The sequence below is a fragment of the Trematomus bernacchii genome, unplaced genomic scaffold, assembly GCF_902827165.1.
Source record: "Trematomus bernacchii unplaced genomic scaffold, fTreBer1.1, whole genome shotgun sequence".
NCBI lineage: Eukaryota > Metazoa > Chordata > Actinopteri > Perciformes > Nototheniidae > Trematomus > Trematomus bernacchii.
Genome location: NW_022987547.1, coordinates 3219646 through 3239208, shown reverse-complemented (window position 1 = coordinate 3239208; position 19563 = coordinate 3219646). Strand labels below are relative to the sequence as shown.

The following is a 19563-nucleotide window of genomic DNA, read 5'->3' as shown; positions in this document are numbered from 1 at the left end:
CCATCTTGCCAAAAACAGCTATCTACTCAGTGGTGGTGGTTTAAGTTATCCAACCTTTGTGTAGATAATTTACAGCCTATTGTTAGCTTTTTACTTCTGACGATTTATATAGGCATAATAAAATAATTAAAGCAGTGTTCATTTGTAGACATTATCTTGTTGAACAAAGCATGTTAGTATCATACATTTTTTTCTGGCCATAGAGTTTATTTTCTTTAATAATCATCCATTGTCTTTTTATTAAAAGAACCAGGGCTATGTTCTCTTCAAGGTTGGCCTACAAAAACCCGTCATTATTGCAGCGCATTATTATCAAACGGTCTTCATTGCCATTCTACCCACCAGATTGTCCATGTCAGTCCTGGAGAGCATGTACGTCCTCATGTTTGCGTTCTGGTGAAGAAGGGTGTACAGTAGAAGAGTGGCCTGGTCAGAGCGCTGCTGCTCACACAACGCTGTGTACAGACTGTTGAAATTGATCTGGAAGGTGTGAGGTTGCTCAGCGGACATCGAAGACGTGTCTGCATGTGGAGAAGTCAATATTGTCAGAATGATAATGTTATCCCATTCGTTCATTAACACCTGGTATATGTAATACACATTAAATACTCGAATAAAAACAAAAGTAAAACCAACAGATTTATACCTTGTGTGTTTCTGAAACATGTGATGGCCTGGCGGTAGGGGTTTGGCCAGTCGGGCCCGTCTGTCAGATTGGCGAGCACCAGCAGTAACAGGAGGCTCTGATTGGACAGTGGTAGGGGGTTGTGTTCCTGGTCTACACCGGCTTTGTTGCCAGCCCCTCCCAATGTGAAGACACTCCATAACCCACCTGAAGACAGACACATAAATGGTGCACCGATAAAAATATATTCCCTATAATAATAATAATATAGAGAAAAACCTGTTTTTTTTACCCTCCAAATGCTTTTTAGTTATATATGACTTTAATTTCTGGTGAGTTCATGGATTTTTGCAATTGTCTGTATTGACTGTTTTTTCCAGTGTGTATTACATTAAAGGCAATTTATTTATTTATTTTTATTTAATCGTTTATTTGGCAGGGACAATGCAAAATAATGAACACTTAAAACATTAAAATGTATCAAGCGTAACAGTGCCAGATTTAGCTTTGAGCTATTTTCCATCCGCAGTCCCTCACATAACACATTTAAGAATATTACATTTTACAAACATAGCAAAAACAAAATACATGATATGCAAAAAGAGCAAGAGCAGCATACACAAGTATTTATGACATGGTAATACAATACAGCAGCAACGACATATAAAGTGCAAGAGAAGATACAAGAGCTACATCAAGTGCAAGAGGAGAAACCCCAGTATTAAAGTGCATTTAGCGGGGATTGCACGTCTGTTTGTTTCTCAACCATTCTTTTAGTTGACCTTTAAAACTATTGAGAGTGGGACAATCCCGTATCTCAGTTGGGAGGCTATTCCACAAAGAGCTGCCTTTTAATGGAGAGGACATTTTGTCCAAAGATGGTCTGTCTACGGTGGACCTCACAGTCTCCTCTGGTTTCTGACCTAGTGCAGCGTCCAGTGTGTTTTTTGTGGATGAATTCCCCTAAGGGAGGGGGGGGCCAGTCCATGTAAACATTTATAAAAAAAGCACATACTTTTAAAAGACTTAAAATTGTCAAAGCTCAAGATATTGTGTTTATCAAGGATGGTACAGTGGTGATATGAATAAGGCTGTATGTCAAAAACCTTGATAGCTCTCTTGTACAGCTGTTCTATTGGTTTCAGGTTTGTGGCACAAGCAAACGACCAGTTTGTAAAACAGTATTCAATGTGGGATAGAATCATACAGTGGAGGTATGACTTTGCAGCATTGACAGTTAAGAAAGGTCTAATTTGTTTAACATTTTGCAAGTTGAATTTAATGGTATTGGATACTTTCTTAAAAGTCAAGTTCGAGTCCAATATGACTCCAAGATAGTTGAACTGGGAGACTAGTTCTATTTCTGCTCCGTTTAAAAACACGTTGGATCCTTCGATTTTGACTGGTCGTTTACTGAACATCATGCATACTGTTTTTTTTACATTTAACTGGAAGCAAATGTTGTTCAGCCAGTGTTGAACCTTGTCCAAAGCATTTGAGAGACAGGATGAGATTATTTCAGTCTTTTTCCCGTTCACAAAGATGACCGCATCATCGGCATACATTTGTACATTCAACTCAGGACATACATTAGGCAAGTCATTAATGTACAGTGAAAACAGTAATGGTCCAAGAATGGAACCTTGTGGAACCCCAACAGGGTTGACAAGGTAGGGGGATTTGGCACCGTTGACCAAAACACACTGTTTTCTGTTCGATAAGTAAGACTTTAACCAATGTATAGAAACTGCCAAAAAATTGAAATAAGTCAGCTTTGTAAGGAGCACTTGGTGGTCAACAGTATCAAAAGCCTTCCTGAGATCAAGGAAGACAGCACCTACATATGGGCTCGTGTCCAACATAGATTTAACCTTTTCCACAAAGACACAGTTAGCTGTCTCAGTGGAGTGGTGAGCACGAAAACCAAAGTGCATTGGGTGGAGTGGAGCGAAACCTTTGTCTAAATGTTTGGTGATTAGTTTTGACACCCATTTCTCAGCTATATTAGAGACACAGGGGAGGATGCTGATTGGTCTGTAATTGGACATCATTGCCTTATCCCCAGATTAAAAAATCGGTGTCACCGTGGCCACTTTCCAGGACGATGGAACTTCCCTCGTGCTGATAGATTGATTTACTAGCATACCAATTGGTTTTATAATTAGACCGTCGATATGTGTCTTTATAAAGTTGGTGTCGAAATCATATGCATCCCTAGCCTTAGAACCTCTTAACCCTAAGATCATATGTTTTACCTCAACCTCTGTGATTTCCTCCAGGTCAAAAATGGGGTGTGTATCCACAGTCGGGCTAGGTGAGACCTCAGATGGCGGGAAGAGCTTTGCAATAACAATGATATTATTAATTTAATTCAAGCCGCTTTAAGCACAGAAAAAATGCAATGTTCTTCTTTATCAAACACACATCTCTGTGTGATACCCAGGTAGGATTTCTAAGACTTAGAAACGAGAACCAAAGCTCTCTGTGTCAGAACAACAGACTGATGGATGGATCTTGGCAGTCCTCAGTGATGAAGAGCAGTCAGGTTGTGAATGTCCAACTTTTTATAGAAAACATTTTAGTATTACTTGCAGCTCTTCAGCCTTTAACTGATTTACGCTTCATGAGGAGTCGAATGCAAAACAGCATGTGCAGTCAGACTCATGTAATCAAGGCCAGGCTGTGCACAATGGAGTCACGCACCACAGTTTGCAGCACCTGAAATTTGAAACAACATAGACGGCGCCACAGAACAAAGAGAAACTGGAACTACTGGCCAACTAGTAGGGTTCATTTTGTTTCTCGTTGGGAGATGAGAGGCAGCTGAATTTCCTACAGAAGTGCTGGTGCTTTCAGGCGTCACGGGAAGCACGAACACCAAGAACACAGATGACAGTCTGTGGCTCCTTCCCGTCTAGCCACACAGAAAGCACCGACCAACACAGTGTGAGTGTGTGGAGCAGGTTCCCATTGACCAAGCTACTGAATTTGAGGTGAAGCCAAGTACATTTGTTGCCATCTAGTGGAGCAGTATGGAACAGCATATCAGTAGATCTGAACTTGCACACACTCTTCTTGGTGTGAGAGTAAAGTCATCCTGATCTAACTATGACACACTCAGTGCAATCGGTGACTGAATCAACAACAGTGTGAGTCAAACAAAAAGACATTTGCTCAAAACATTATAGGGGTGAAATTCCTCACGTACTTATACAGTACAATATTAACTCAAGGATATAATGGGAGGTCACATCCCAGTGTCCTCTTTGTGTACAGTTTTGAAAGGAAGCTGACAGAACAAAGGAACAACTTCAAAAAGTTTGAATGGTTGTTCCTCAATTATGCATGACAAAATACTTGCTCTGCCTCAGAGTTTCCTTTCGTCAACTTGTGACTGTGTTCAATTATTGGTAACATCCGTGGTTTTTACTTTGGTTTGCCTCTAAATGTACAAGATCCTAACAGTCCATCACTCTTTTTTGATTTGAAGTGTGTATGCAACTTTTGCTCAGAGTGGAAGGATTTTTTTATTTAAGAAGATAATCAATAATCTGCAGCCACAACAAAAGATAAATCCCTAAATGAGAAATTACATCAGTTGTCAGTCTATCTGTCTTCCTCTCTCCATACACGATACACTATCTTGAAAAAGAGAGGGCCAAGTTATGACGGAGTGCTGTTCATCTCATCTCTGGCACCACAGTGACTAGCCCAGCCGTGTCAGAGAGCCCGGTCTGGCAGCCACATTTCCTGCACTCTCGAACACACACTTACTCTCACACACACATTCACAGGGCTCTACTCTATTTTACCTTAGAGGGTGCTGTTTGTTATCCATCTGGCTCGGCTCCCTCTGCCTGTCTCCCTGCCCACCACATAAACCCAATAATGCTACGCTGCTAAGGCCTGCTCCGGCCCTGGCCAGCCGCCCAGTGGAAAAAAAAAAAGAGGAGGCCAACGTGATGAAGAGGAAAGGGAAGGGAAGAGTGAGGAAAAGAGAAGGTCATTCACGGACAAGGAGGCTGGCACGCTTAAATTAGAAAAATCTGGGCTTCAGGACTGGAGGGCAGCAAAGGCATCTTTCTGTGAGACACGCAACTCAACTGCACCCACAAAGTCTTCAGTTTACTTGAGCCTGTATCCACAACATAAGACATTGATCTTTTCATCTCTAAAAAGCCTTTATGACCTACACATCTCTCCTGGTCTCCATGCAATATCAACTATATAATATTAAATACTTCATAATAACCATTGAAATAGGCTCAAAAGCAGTCCATAGTCTTTGCAACAGAAGAAAAAGCCTTGGTTTAGGGACAGAAGGCTGTGTGTTGCTTTACATAATGAACTGAACTATTAAACATGACTGATGGCTTACATATTCAAACCAAATATCATCACACAATCAAATATCTGCAATGTCTTTCCAAATATTCAGACGCAGGCTGTAAACACTCCCTTCTGGAGACACATATTCCCCCTGACATCCAATTCACCTGAACATAACCCCGCACCAAATCGTGATTCATATCATGGGTATAATCAAACACACACACACACACACACGCTCCAGTGGGGCCCTTAATGATGCTGCTGTTATTACACTGTGTATTGGGGTAATATCATTACCTTACTGTCCCTAAAAATCGCTAAAGTACTTCATGTGTTCAGTCTGACTAAATTAGAACAAAGCCTGTTAAGAGTAACATTAATGTTTTTTTCTGTTGCATTATTTTAGCTTTATGCAGCTGCAAAGTGTCACAATACATTATCAATAAAACAAAGGATCACTCTTCTATGCCTGTTTTTATAATACAATGTATAAGAATTGAAGGTAAAGGCTAAATAAAGCAAAAGTCAAACTGAAGCTGATGTGAATGTGATTGTTTTTCATGTGTTTTGGTCATGAAAAACAAGCTTCTAGAAATTGTTAAATGTTATCGGTTGATGGAGGCAAATACAAAGCGAACTGATCATTAAAATCATTAGGATATTTTATGTGGGAAACATTATTGTGTGCGCCAATTTTTGCACCAATCCTTTGAATATATTTATTGGGATAATTGAAACTCTTTGCGCTAGTGTTCAGTTGTTGTGGATATTACAGCCATGACCGAAGTAGTGGATCAACAGACCAAAATGTAAATCTAGTATGAATAAAATATAACCGTATATATATATATATATAAATCACCAAAAGTTCTAAGGACACTAGTGCCACATACTCTTGAACACCAACATCTCAGGGGTCTGTGGAGACGCCAGAGGAGTGGGCTGAGGAGGGGAATATGTTCTCAAAGTTAGAGCGGAGAACATACCCTTCAGCGCTAATGTAGATGTGAACGCCTGGTGACCAGAGACAGACAGAATGTGCTCCTTACTTATTTACTTGCATAACACTGAATGAAATATGCCATGAGGGCTTCAGGCGTTGGCAATGCACACATATACACACAAAGTACACCCAACCCGTGGTGATTATTCAAAAATGTACATGGGGAAACATGCGGTACAGTCAATAAACAAACACACTATTCTGATATGCTCACACAAATGAAAATATATGCTCAAAGCACTTTCGCCCAAACCCAGTCCAAAAGCCTTCTAACAAAAACATATGCAACAAATGAGAATGTTCCCCAGACAGAGTGATTTTGTATCAAATTATCTGAATCATAATAAGAAGCTTGGGCTAAAAACCTATCTACCCAAACCCTTTAACAGTGTGAGCAGCATCATTTCTGTTACGTGAGCTACGCTGATGATGCCTAACACACATACATGTAAGGATAAAAAGCTGTTTGTGTTTGTGGGACTGTCACCATCAATAGAGTAGATTGGGATCATAGAAGAAGCAGAGAGAAGAGGCACAGTTACTGTTAGCCTCTTGACGTCAGACCTGGGGATTGCACACAAGATATCATCATGTGTTTCTGCGTGTAGGCAGACTGATAGCTCAACAAAGTATAATGTGTGTATGTGGAGAAATCAGAAATGTAAATCATTGAACAGTATATAGAAGAGAGGAGAGGAGAAGAAAGGAAATGAGAAGAGAGCAGAGGGGAGGAGAAGAGAGGAGAGGAGAGGAGAAGAGAGGAGAAGAGAGGAGTTGCCAGACTGGGTGATAATCCCCCTGCAGACTCTCGTTCAGACTCAGACAGCAGAGTGTGTAAAAGCGAGAGAGGAAGAGACATCCTATCCGCCCACACATTCACATGGCGACGGAAATGAAGCACTGCTTTGCTTTGCCAATGGCCAGTGCTGTATCTGGGGGGGAAATCCAGAGCGTCTATGAATGTGAGGCTGTACGCATGAATGGTTTTACATGCTGCTAACATGACGAAGAAGGATTGCTATAAAAAGCATGAATGCTAAGTAGGTTGTGGTAGTGTTGTCTAGTCCAGTGCACTGTATGTGGGTTTACAGACTTCATAAAGCATTTATGTCCCTCGTTTAGACTGATTTGTAGATGCACAGCTTTAAACACAGGCCTTCTGCCAAGACTAACAATATGACATAACTGTAAGGACTAAACCCAAAATGTTCTAATATAATAATTTCCACAATATGTATCATTTATTTTTCAGTGGTGGCTTCATAGAATTGGCTTTCACTTGGGCCATCCAACCTTTGCAACAAATCCAAAGTGTATTCAAGTTGACATTTATTAATAAAAAGGATAGATTTCCAAAATCCACATCCTTTAATTTAGGAAATATTCTGCATCAATTCATATTTTTGGGTTTCCTTTCTGCCACACACACACAGAAGCATGCACCTTTATTAACTAACAGCACCATAAACTACATTTATATAACTACAATTATCAAACCAAGGTTGTTTTCTAAGGTGGTGACATCATTACATATAATGACAGACCTTCAGAGCTTTAATTGAAAATCGGTACAACCCTACAATATTCTAACCATGACTAATAAACGGATTTTCTCGTGTAAAATTGCTGCAAGTCCCTTTTAACTGGCTGAATTTGCTCATGCTGAAAAATGAAAGAAATTAAACTAATATGTACTGTTTCTACAGAACAACACTCTTGCCTACATCCATTTTCAACATCCAAATTCAAATGTGTGCTCTGCCCATCCCTGGCCACTGTGTGCATGGCCGAGACAGAGAGACGGAGAAAGAAAACAAGTGTTGTTTCTGAGCTCCGGGCATAAGAGCGCTTGTGTCTTTGTTGATCTGTGCGTGTGTGTATAAGGGAGGCGGCTGCAGACAGACAGGCTCTAGGGGATTACAGAACAGGACAGGGCACCACAACTCATCGGCCCGATCACTGGCCACAGACAGACAGGCTGGGATGAATGCTGATGGCTCACTGATAGGAATCTGCCACCAACAACCGACAAAGAGCATTTATCTGTAGGGGAAACCCGGCCCTATTCTCACACTCAAACAAACATGCATTCAACACACACACGCAGCTGGATACACACACACACGCACTCTTTTCATTTTTTGACATATCACTTTCATACACAGTGCCATGGCTGTCGGCATGGCTTTCATTTCTCATATTAATCTTATTTACCACGCTTTGGCTCCAAGGAGAAAATAAATCAAAAATAAACTCAATTCTGTTTCTTCTTAATGTCTGGCACTAATCTCTGAATTTTGACCATCATTCCTGCAATTTCTGATGCCATTTCTACTCACCAGTTTAATTTTGATGTGGGGAATATAGCAACATCACAACAACAAACTGTGAGCAACAAGAGTGACTAAATACAGAAATAGATGTTGGGTTCAAGTTAAACCACGTTGTAGATTTGCAAAGTTTAATACATTACGTATACATTACCTACAGCAGCGATTCCCAACCTGTGGGCCACGGCCCACTAATGGGCCGCGAACGCATTGCAAGTGGGCCGCCAAATAATTTGCAAAACATTATGATTTGTGTGGAAAATATTCATTATTAAGATTTTTTTTTTTTATTTGAACCTCTTTTCCTTTCTCTTTCTTGATCCTCCTTAGCAACGGTCATTACAGTCCTTGAAAGCGGTCTGTAATGCTGGATTAAAAACATGTTCTGAATTGACCAATCAGAACTTTATTTAGCCTCCGTATTGTTTATGGTTGAATGTGGGCCGAAAAACATTTTTTTAGATTCTTAAGTGAAAAAGGTTGGGAAACGCTGACCTACAGTAAAATATAAAAAATGATGTTTTCTCAACCAAACCAAATAATATAGATTTTCTTTTGCTTCTTTTGTCTTTTTGTTTCATTTGTGTGTGGATGCGTGTACACTTACTTGCCACCCCTGAGGCCAGACCGTAGAGCAGCCCTCCTTCGGCTTTCTGCTCAAAGATGTGGGTCGCTGGAGGCGGACACTTCTCCTGCCTGATGAAGTTATAGAGCAGGGTCTTCACCAGCCGACTAGTTAAAGACAAACTGGGGGAAAAGAGACACAAACGCAAAGAGAGTTTCACAAAGACAGCTGGGGCTTTCTTCAGAAGACGTGTAATAAGTGAGTTCTTCCAACATTTCAAGAATGATGTGAGTGTCTATAGAATATTATAATAAAAGCCCTGAGGTTATCTAGTACTCTGGCCTTAAAAGCTGTCCCTTACCTGCCCAACAGAAACATCAATTACTTCTGACTGCACTCAACTGAATACAGAATATGAACACGGGCATAACCATTTAAATTATTCCTTTTATCAGAGCTGGCGGGGGAAAAGAGTGTTCAGCTCATTTGCCAACTCGGCCTCATTATCTGCGAATAGGAGTAGGTGTCGACCCTTTCTTAGTGTAATAAAAACCAAGGAACCAGACATAGGACTTGTTCTAGTGTGTGTGTGTGTGTGTGTGTGTGCGTGTGCGTCATATGTGTCAATGTGAGTATCTGTATACCAAATATCACAGTTTTTCCAGCAACACAGCACATTGTTTCTTAAACGACCAGTGATAAAACCATTTAGATCTGTTTTGCCAACAACAGCTACGCCAAAGCATTTCTCCATCTCATTAGCAGTTAATCCAAAGTGCTCTCATTTGGGTGTTATGCTGCAAGAGCCCTAAAAGAAAATTACTTCCATCCTCTGTCGACCCATCTTAACAGAACTACTAGACTTCAAAATGCATTCAGGCTTGCAGCATATCTATTTCAAGATTATAATTAACAAAGGATTTAAAACATTTAAAAAGTAGCTCAACATCAGACTGTATTAGCATTATGCGAGTTATACTACATCCACACTCTAATTTTCCCACGCTGAAGATTTAGCTTATCAACATTTTTAAAACGAGTCACTGGATTACATTCTTTCAGAATCACAGAGGATTAAGTCACAGGGATAAGATAAGAAGACAAAATTCTATTAGATTCATTTCTGTTTTTCCCCCTTAGTATCACTGAATGACACACAAAGACATTGTTTGGAACATGATGAGATTGTCTGGAAGTATCAGAGTCTGGATATATAAACAGCAGCCTATATCAGGCAGTGTCACGTTGGATTGGAGAAGATCCAAAATGATCTGGGCCTGCAGATTGTGGATGACCCAGTTACAGATGTAAGTGGGAGCAACTCGTAATGCAGTCACATTTTTCTTTATTGGTTTGTTTTTCCAATTGTGCTTTCATTTAAGCAAACTTGGTATTGGTGCTCAGTTAAATGTCAGTATCTTGTCATGTGTGCTTTTTCTCACCATCGTCCTTTCATGATGTGCTGATAGATTAATCCATCTCGGAGGATGTCTTTGTTGAAGAGTTGGTAGGAGAAGAACACCAGCAGTGTGGTCACCGCTTCAAACAGGATGCTGTAGGTGATGTCTCTACAGGAAAAACAAGAGTCAATGCAAATACATTATAATCTCTTAAACTACAACTTTAAAGGTGATGGATACATGTGTAAGAAGACAAGGTTTAGATATGTCATTCTTAAATGTAAACACATACAAATGCCTGCTATTTAAGCAAAGCCTTTCAAAAATGTAATGCCATTGGAAAGTGTAAAGGACTATCCTTTCATTGAAGCGTGTTTCCTACTTTTAATCATAATGTGCTTCCTGACACCTGAACACAAACACACAGGGCTTTCAATTCAAGGGGACCTATCATGCAAAATGCACTTTTGTACGTCTTTTATACATGAATATGTGTCCCCGGTGTTCCAGGGAACTCACCAAGTGTCAGAAAACACAACCCTCTATTTTCCTCCATACCCAAATCTCTAAAAAAGGGGCTGCAACGGATCTGATAAAAACTGATCCAGATTTCAACACTGTCCTGACGTCAGGACGGTGGCGCTACGGCTATTGGGCCAACTCCACCAATCAGGAGGAGACAGCCACGGCCATTGCCGTTCGAAAGCGCTGGAGACGCTGTAGTACATATGCCAGGCCTGTAGATGGTGCTGTTCTCACAGAATCTGCCCTTGCCAAAACAGAGCTAAAAAATGTCAAATTGAGGCATGGCTAAAATGCATGATCTGTTTGGTATTTTGAAAAAATAAAAGTATAAATATGCCTTATATAGGTATGGTCCTACACTATATTATTCAAATATAGCATGATAGGTCCACTTTAAGTAACCAGATTTTAAACTTAGGACAATGGTGTTTTTCTTTCATATTTACACAATATTTGTCGATTTCATTTCACACTAAACTTGACTGTGACAGACAGGGGTCTTCAAAAATCATTTTATTAATGTATTCATATTGAATACTTTTTTTGATCAATAAAATGTGAAAAATGCTTATCATACATTTCCAAAAACCCAAGAAAACAACAGCTTGTTTTTCTCCCTCCAACAGTTCAAACTTAAATGATATCTTAAAAAATGTATTTGCCATTTGTGTCAAGGCTTAAATTACGTTACGTCATTACAAATGATAGTTACTGAAATAATATACTAGGTATGTCGCAAAGACACCTAATACAACAGTAAAGACTTCAACCATAGGGCATAGTGTTAATGTAAGGCACCTAAATAATTGATTAGAAAACATTTCAGTTAAAGAATGTGTGGGAAAACAATAGGGGATTAACTGTGATGGGTCAGAATCAATCTTTCTTGTAAAATGAAGACATAAAAGATCAAGTGCAGAATTCTGTCAAAGATTTGGGAAAAATATATTTCCATCCAAACCAGAAGCACGTACAGAGGAAACAAGCCAACAGCCACAAAGTGGTGGAGGAAAGAAAAACAGGTGGAAGTTTTGAAGCTTAGACAATGAATCTTGTAGGAATGCTGAATGGATTTACACAAGAGCTGGGGTTTGAAGTCCAGAGACAAAAGAAGAGACGGGAGACAGAGAGTAGATTGGTTGACAAAGACAGGAGGATCAAAACTGACACAATACAGACACGGGTACAGGGAGGAAAAGTTTAAGATGAGTCGAGGAAAATGCCATTGTCAGTCATGTTTGTGTGAACTTGTTTTGACTCTGCAGAGGAGGATTTGAGACGTGCGCAGTGTCTCTTCGCCTCTCTGCGACAGACAGAGTGGCAGGCAGGAGATAATTCCAGCATTGATGAGTAAACACACTGAAATATTCCCTCATTAAAGCAGAGAGTGTTAGCGTGCACACCGCCCACGGGGAGTAAAGGATGATACCATTTTTCAATCATTATGTTCCCTCCTCTCCCACTCCTTGGCACGGCTCCTAATCCAACTTTCATTTCAAGCCTTTTTCTCTTCTTCCGACACCGCAAACATCTTTTAGTCATATCCCTTCCTTTTCATGTTGTCCCTTTACGCGTCACTCCGCTAGCTCAGAGCTCCAGCTCGTCAGTCTGGCTGACGGCTCTGGAAGTGAAACACATGGACATCCGAGCCTAACCTTAATCCATAATGGTCTCCAGCTTCTCTCGGTTAGTGAATGAGCAAGTGGAGCACGCAAAGTGAGTTACACATACAAACTTTCACAAAGTGTTTTCCATTAACTGCTCAATGACTAACATCCTGGACACATTAACAACCACCGAAAGGCAAACCAAATGACGGTTTGGGCTGAGAAACGGCAAATAAATTGGGTTTTTACATGAAAATCTCATGTAGTTCCTGTTTTCTGATAATAAAATGTCAAACAAGTGGTTCTGAAGAATTAGCACTTTGACATTAAATAAATCCCTGTGTGGGATGAGAGAAACTTTTCAGTGTTTCCGAATCAGTCTTGCACGTGTGACCTTTTTAGTGAATGTAAAACACAATGGGGTGTAATTCAACCATCCACACACACACACACACACACACACTCATATATACAGGAGATACTTACAGCAGGGGCACTTCTACGATCAGGTGAATGAGGTTGGACAACAGTTCCTCCAGGAGGTCCTCGCTGCCTGTTTCTACACAAGAGGTTGGGGGAGTTATTATACGAGACAGTAAGGCAGCTTCCTGTTGATCACAGTCTCTTTTAGCTTCTTCCAACTCCAGTTCCACCTTCTCTCCATCCCTCCTATCATCCATATTTCATGCTTGCTGTACAGAGGAATGGCACAGAGGGGAATTAGCCAATTTGGATTACAGGGTTTCCTGCTGGTTTTTGCCAAGTATAATTTAATACTTTTACAGACATTTTGAATATCATGTGGAATGTAATTTAAGAGCCGTTTAACGATAATACCGGCCAAAATATGAAAAAATGATGGAAAACCAGGAGAGATGAAATGGCCTAGATTAATTTCTTTTGTATAACTCCCCAGCAGTATAGAGCAATAATTCCTAATCATGGAATTAATCAAATTAACACAATTTGGACACAGATAAGCGGTAGGAAATGAATGGATTAACCAAATTAATATGTTTAATAATTTACATTTTTGCATAAAATTCAAACTTGCCCATTATGGAAGTAATGAGCTATTTTAGCTAGCATCAGTGACGGTGCTTGCCTGTGGCTCTGATTAAAGCTCCTCAAAAAACAATTAGCATACAATCAACTGTCTCAACAATTCCCCTTTTTTAAGTGTATAGCGTCTCGTGACAGCCAGCAATCAAACACAAAACATTTTGTAAATGAACATTACTGCCAACAGCGGGAAAGAGATAATATTTTTAGACTGTTGCAGATTTAATTTACGACCTCCTTGTACCCTAAACTATCTTCTCTTTACCACTTTCAACCAGCTGTAATTAGCTTAGTGTCATTTTGCAGGCAAGTCTCAGAATGATCATTTTATAACAATCACCCAGCTCAGCAGATCTAACCCTAAAAGTACTGTGAGAGCAGTCTTTGTGAACATGTCACAGTTAAAGTGTGGAAGTGAGAGTTGGTGGTCGCAGGAATAACAAACAGTGTTGCTGTTAGTCGAAAATAAAGATTAAAAAATAAGCTGACTTTATTTCTTTCCTTTTAATACTGTTAATGCTTTTTAACCAAAAATGGTTACGTTATTAACATTTATCAAGGTCATTAACAGGCCACCCATTTGGAGAGTGTTTATGACTTTCCTCAGAAAGGCCTAGTGTTTGATGCCAAAAAAAGATGAGCAGTCAGTGGACGCAGTTTCAGACTTTTATTAAAGAAGTCTCTAAGAGAGAGATGATCCAGGTCAGTAGCCGGGGGTATTTGTGCTCAATTAAAAAGCCAATTTCTTATCTCTCTCTAGGTTTATAAGGGAAGTGTTACACATTTGACCCTGGTGGCTATATTCTAATAACTCACATCTTATGATCCCACTGAGGGCCAAACTGTTTTAAGATTTTTTTTAGCAGTAGTTTTTAATAGTTTTTTTGTGTGAAGCACTCTAAAGGGAGTAGAAAAAAGAATAGAGAGTAGAAGAATCTCTGAACTGACTTAATGCGTCTGTATACAACACAGCTGCTGGTCACTCCACGAGTACAAAATGAGAGTTGTGACTACAAATCAGTGGTTAAATCCTGCCAAGTTGATTTAATTTGTGGCCTCACTGCACATCTCTCTGTGACGCACCTTCCTTTTTTTATCAAATGTATCTGTGACGGCGCTCACCTGCACAGGAGCCTGGCGCCCTCTCCTGGTAGGAGAACTGTAGGTGCAGCTCTTCTTCACTCATCTCCCTGATGAACACCTTGAGCAGGCAGCGAAGCATGAACAGTGCATTGTGGGCCTGCCAGATAAACAGCTGACTGCGGAAGCACAAAAAAAAAAATAGGTTGTCATGTTCAAGGTCAAACATAGAACTGTGATGGAAATAAATGCTAAGAAGGGCTAGCTTTGTGACATTGATATGTGTCCTAAATGTATAAAGGAAAAGCTGAATGACCCTGAAGTGTTCTTCGGTAATATGTTCATTCAAATTCAAATGGTTACACACGAGTAGCTCGGAATACTTGAGTTAAATAGTCTGAGATAAAAAGCGCTTGTGGAACTAGAAACTAAAAGAGCCTCTTCAAATAAATAAAGCATGGGGTAGTTGTCTTACATTGACTGAGCAGAGTTAGGGGAGCATACTTTGAATGAGGGAGATGTCTTGTGCATTTATTGCTTTTTAGTTCCTATATATTATTTGCATCTCCCTCTGTACTACTAAAAATGCTGCTGATGACCATTCTTCTCATAACCTTTGTCAACCACAGAAAATGTGAGAAAACAGGCGCCTTCCCTGTACGGTGTAATGAAACTACACAGTATTCACACAGAGACTAAATCGGGACAGAGTGGCTGAGAAACAAATAGAGGAAAACAAGAAATGATTGGATCCATGCAGTGCAAGCCACAATGTTTCACAACCACCGTCTGTCTAATCAGTCCCACAAATTGACAATTTGCACAACCCAAGTCTGTTAGAGACAGAACATTTAGGTTTGTTTAGGGAACAGAATCTGTTACGAAATGAGGGGGAAATAAATGGGAGAGGACAGGGAGTGATAACTCCAACCTCTAATGATGTTAAATAGAGAACGAGTTTCCTCCCAAACAATTTTGGTGACTGGCAGGGTCAATGTGTGGAAATGGAGCTTGGCAGTGAGAGCATAATGCCACATGTGTTGATGGTTAAACCTCAGCACTTTTCTCATGGGAAGCTACAACCACTTCAGTGTTTTCTCCCGTGTAAGATTCCCTGACTGCCTGCGATCAAACAATAGCTCTAACAATAACACACACATTGTCTGTCATTTCAGGATCCATTATCTTATCTGAGGTTCTCATACTTACTCTTGGCATTCTGTAGAGACTTTCAGCTCTTTGGTTCTTCCCAGGAAAATTCTCACAAGGGCGCCAAAGTTCCCCGATCTAGGATTGTTTTCAACTTGGGGGGGGAAACAAGGAGGAGAGAAATTATGAGCAGCGTTACATAAGATGCAGAAACCTAATCTGATAGCTTGTCATGCAAACAAGAAGCAGAAACAAATGATATGATAACTTAAGAGAAGTGGATGTCCATTGTTATCAATGCATTTACCAGTAGAATAAAACAGACATGAAACATATTTCAACCATAGGAAACATACTGAGGATCTTTGCGAGGGGGATGACAGCCTCTTCCAGTAACTTGGAGTCACCACTGTTAGAAAGGGAAACAAAGGGAAGAGGCAAGTTAGAAAAGATAGAGGAAATATATCTAAAAGATAAGTAAGAGAAATGGATCAGAGGATCAGATTACTCAAACCATCTTCTAGAAACCTACTGTGAGACCAAACAGACACTGATAACATTCAAAATGTGCATCTGCATTGACTCAAAACAGACAATGTAAGATGTATTAATGTGAATCTATCATGTAGTAACATGTAAGGATGTAAAGCACAACCTTTTATCATATTGTTCTGACTAAGTGAATATATTTACTGGTTTATTAAATCAGCTTGATGCATTTGTGGTTTATACGAACTAATGCAATCTATACATTTTGATTAGATTTCACCGTGGAATCTCTTTCCTTTCTGGAAGACATCTCTTGCCGTCATGTCATGCTTGTTGTAAGTTTTAAGGGAACAACTTTTTTGGCTGGTCAGAAATGCCCCTTAGGCATTACCGCGGTGAAAAAGTGAGCCAGGACTGACAGGAGCGGCTGGCTCTTATTAAGACATTTAGAGGGATAGACATTTTGGGAATGTGATTATACTAAAAGAGGAAAATAATCTGAATTAGGGCTGCACATTATATCGTTTTTCATTGTCATTGCTGTGTCAACTTCAGCTAACACGTCATGGAAGCCTGCAATATTGCACTTTTATTTTTAAGGATGGTTTTCTACTGATACTGTCTTTCAACTTACTCAGAAAATCCATATCATTCTTTTTGGGTGCCCTTTATGTTAAGCTTACAAGACATTTGTTGTATGTGAGCAGTATACTGAAAGCAGCATAAATGTAGAACTGAGTACATTTTATTATTAGTAATATTGTTTTTTCTGAATAATCAACAACATTATCGCATATTTTCCTCATATCATGCAGCCCTAATTGGAATATTTCAACTTGGTGCTTTTGTTTACACTATTTTCTGACATCTTACAGCTATGTGCAAATGAATCGATCATGAAAATAGCTGTTATTGCAGTACTGACTTTAACCTAGTGTTCCTGTATTTTGTGTTGCTGTTAGTCAATATATGTTAACTTTGCATCTTTGTCTTCTATGGTGTTAATACAAAAAAAAGGATAAATTGTGTGAAACGAAAAAAGTAGAAAATGGAATAGATCAATATTTAAAATCAGGCAAAAAACAATTGCAAAAGAGAAAAAGAGTGTCTTTACCTCTCAACACTATTTCCAAAGAAAACAAATGTTTTATTCTCAGCCAAGCGGGACAATAACCCTGATGAATCATTACCGAGGTGAGCTCTGTAAACATCCTGCCTGCAGTTTAATGTTTGATCCTGGCTGTAAAAGTTAAAATACTTTCTTATTAGGTTGGTTCTGTGCCAACTACTGTTGATGTAGTACACTGTAACTCTTGATTAGAGTTGTAACTGTAAGATATTTTTATACCACGATAACCATCTTAGAGAGATACCATCTGTACAATTCCATTTGACCTCCAATGTGTTTCCTGTCCTGGCCTGCCTCTTGTTTTGTGTCTGTTGCCCAATTTCATCTAGGGGCTGCAACTAACAATTATTCTCACTATCAATATATTTGTTTCAGTTAAAATAATAATAATATTAGTTAAGTTATTTGAAAATGCTGATTATTCTGTGTCTGATGATTGAGTCCATTGTGCTTTTGACAGGATGACCTTGTGATCAAATGAACCAAAGGAAGAAATGTAAATAATGTACAACTAAGCAGTGAAAAACACCAAAAGAACTAAGTTATTGACACTGAAAATAGGAGTTTAACCCATATTTAATGTCATAATCATGATGAGATGCGACTGAAAACCATGGAAAAAGCTAGTAAGTGGACCTTATCATAGCTATTATTTGCCTAAAGTATTCACCTTACACGATTCAAGATTCAAGGCTTTATTGTCATATGCACAGTAGCTACAGTGTAGATATGGCAAGGGAAAACTTAAGTCACAGGCTCCTCCAACAGTGCAACATGATGACACCAAACAAACAAAAGAAAGGTAACATGAAGCTGCAACCAGGAAATGTTCAGTATTTGATACATTCCTGAAAAATACATTTCTGGTTGTGTGTGTGTGTGTTTGTTTACCTGCTGGTGGGACTGATGAAGGTGAAGGAGATGAGCTGGTTCCAGAAAGGATCGTTCTCTGATATGGACTCGGTGCCCACCAGGGTCCTGAGGCTAGGGTTGTCGGACAGGTCACTGACCTGGCTGGTGTTGGCTCCCATCGCTCTCTACTGGCTCCACTCAGCCAGACTCACCACTCTTTTTGCTTCTTCACCAGGCATATGCCAAATCCTGGGGTAGAGAAAATACTTTAGCTATTGATGCCATCAAAAATAATGAACAACTTTACTACAGACGAATTATGTATGTCTAAGCCACTGCACAGGATGTTAGACTAATACTTAATGTTGAGCCTGCCCTCATATTCAAACAACCCATTATCCATCTATGTAAAATCAAGAAAGCAAAATCAGCTGTCCTCACATTCATACATTAAGTACATTCATTTAAAAGAGAGGTCAGGTTCAATACAGGATGCAACATAGGAACCAGGACATGTGTTGTATGTGATGACACACCTTTAGCACACAGGTGTAGCCAGCGAGAGAACATTTGCCCAGTCAATTGATAACATTATAAGAACACAATTGTGGTAAACCAAAGAGAAGGTACATTTGTACCTAGTAATAGTCATATAACAGGCACAGATCTTAAGATCTTAAGGTTTTCATTGCCACATCTACACTGTAGCTACTGTAGTGTGCACATGACAATAAAGCCTTGCATCTTGAGATCTGAGCTGTGCTGAGCTAAACATGCTATTTGCTTATGAACTCCTTGTTGTCTAGTGCTAGCTAACAGAAAATGGAGACTTTGCCAGATCACCAGCGAGTTTCCAAATGTAGTGTGATATCTCAAGCATCTCCAGTTGCATCTGCTCCTTGAGTTAAGCAACTTGCATGACGTTAGCTAGCTCATCCTGTTTCCAGTGCAAGAAAAAGTCTTGGCAAATGTGACTCTCAACACGGTGTAGTGACAGTCACACATCCGATAAACCCATAGCTTGATAAGTTACTGATTCACGAGCATGTCCTGTTAACTATTGGCGTTTTATTACTCCGTGTCCAGAGAATAGCTAACATTCATGGCTTGTTTTCCATCAGCTGACCGCTTACCTGTCAGAAATGCTTCTCGTAGTTACCGCGGCTCTCTCTACTCCCAGGACCGTTAAAAGGCGACGGTTGTTTCCCCAAATGAAGAGCTTTGTCCAATTTTGATAGTCAAGTGTAATTTCAGTGCGCAAATACTTGAAACTGTAGCTAAATTGCGACAATTAAGTTTACTCTACATACTCCTTTCCACCATGTTTTCCACGTCGTCACCCCTTGCGTAAAGACGACATGTTATTACGTCGGTGACGTAGCAGATAGAAATAGGGCAAACAGATCTGCCTGATC

General features: G+C 39.7%; 1 protein-coding gene across 2 annotated transcripts in view; it reads right to left on the bottom strand.

The window, feature by feature from the left end:
• Nucleotides 1-19490, bottom strand: part of dym (dymeclin) — a 51715-nt gene extending 32225 nt beyond the window's left edge. Inside the window, exons 1-10 of one of the 2 annotated variants that reach the window (XM_034123222.1) lie at nt 19282-19490; nt 18188-18397; nt 16035-16087; nt 15739-15832; nt 14572-14708; nt 12874-12946; nt 10298-10423; nt 8898-9037; nt 647-832; nt 343-521 (exon numbers count right to left, since the gene is read on the bottom strand). In XM_034123222.1, the coding sequence (XP_033979113.1) occupies nt 343-521; nt 647-832; nt 8898-9037; nt 10298-10423; nt 12874-12946; nt 14572-14708; nt 15739-15832; nt 16035-16087; nt 18188-18327 (1128 nt within the window). In that variant the 5' untranslated portion in view covers nt 18328-18397; nt 19282-19490. The remainder of the gene's footprint in view (nt 1-342; nt 522-646; nt 833-8897; nt 9038-10297; nt 10424-12873; nt 12947-14571; nt 14709-15738; nt 15833-16034; nt 16088-18187; nt 18398-19281) is intronic. The other variant, XM_034123223.1, reaches the window with a different exon arrangement.
• Between the last annotated feature and the right edge of the window lie 73 nt (nt 19491-19563).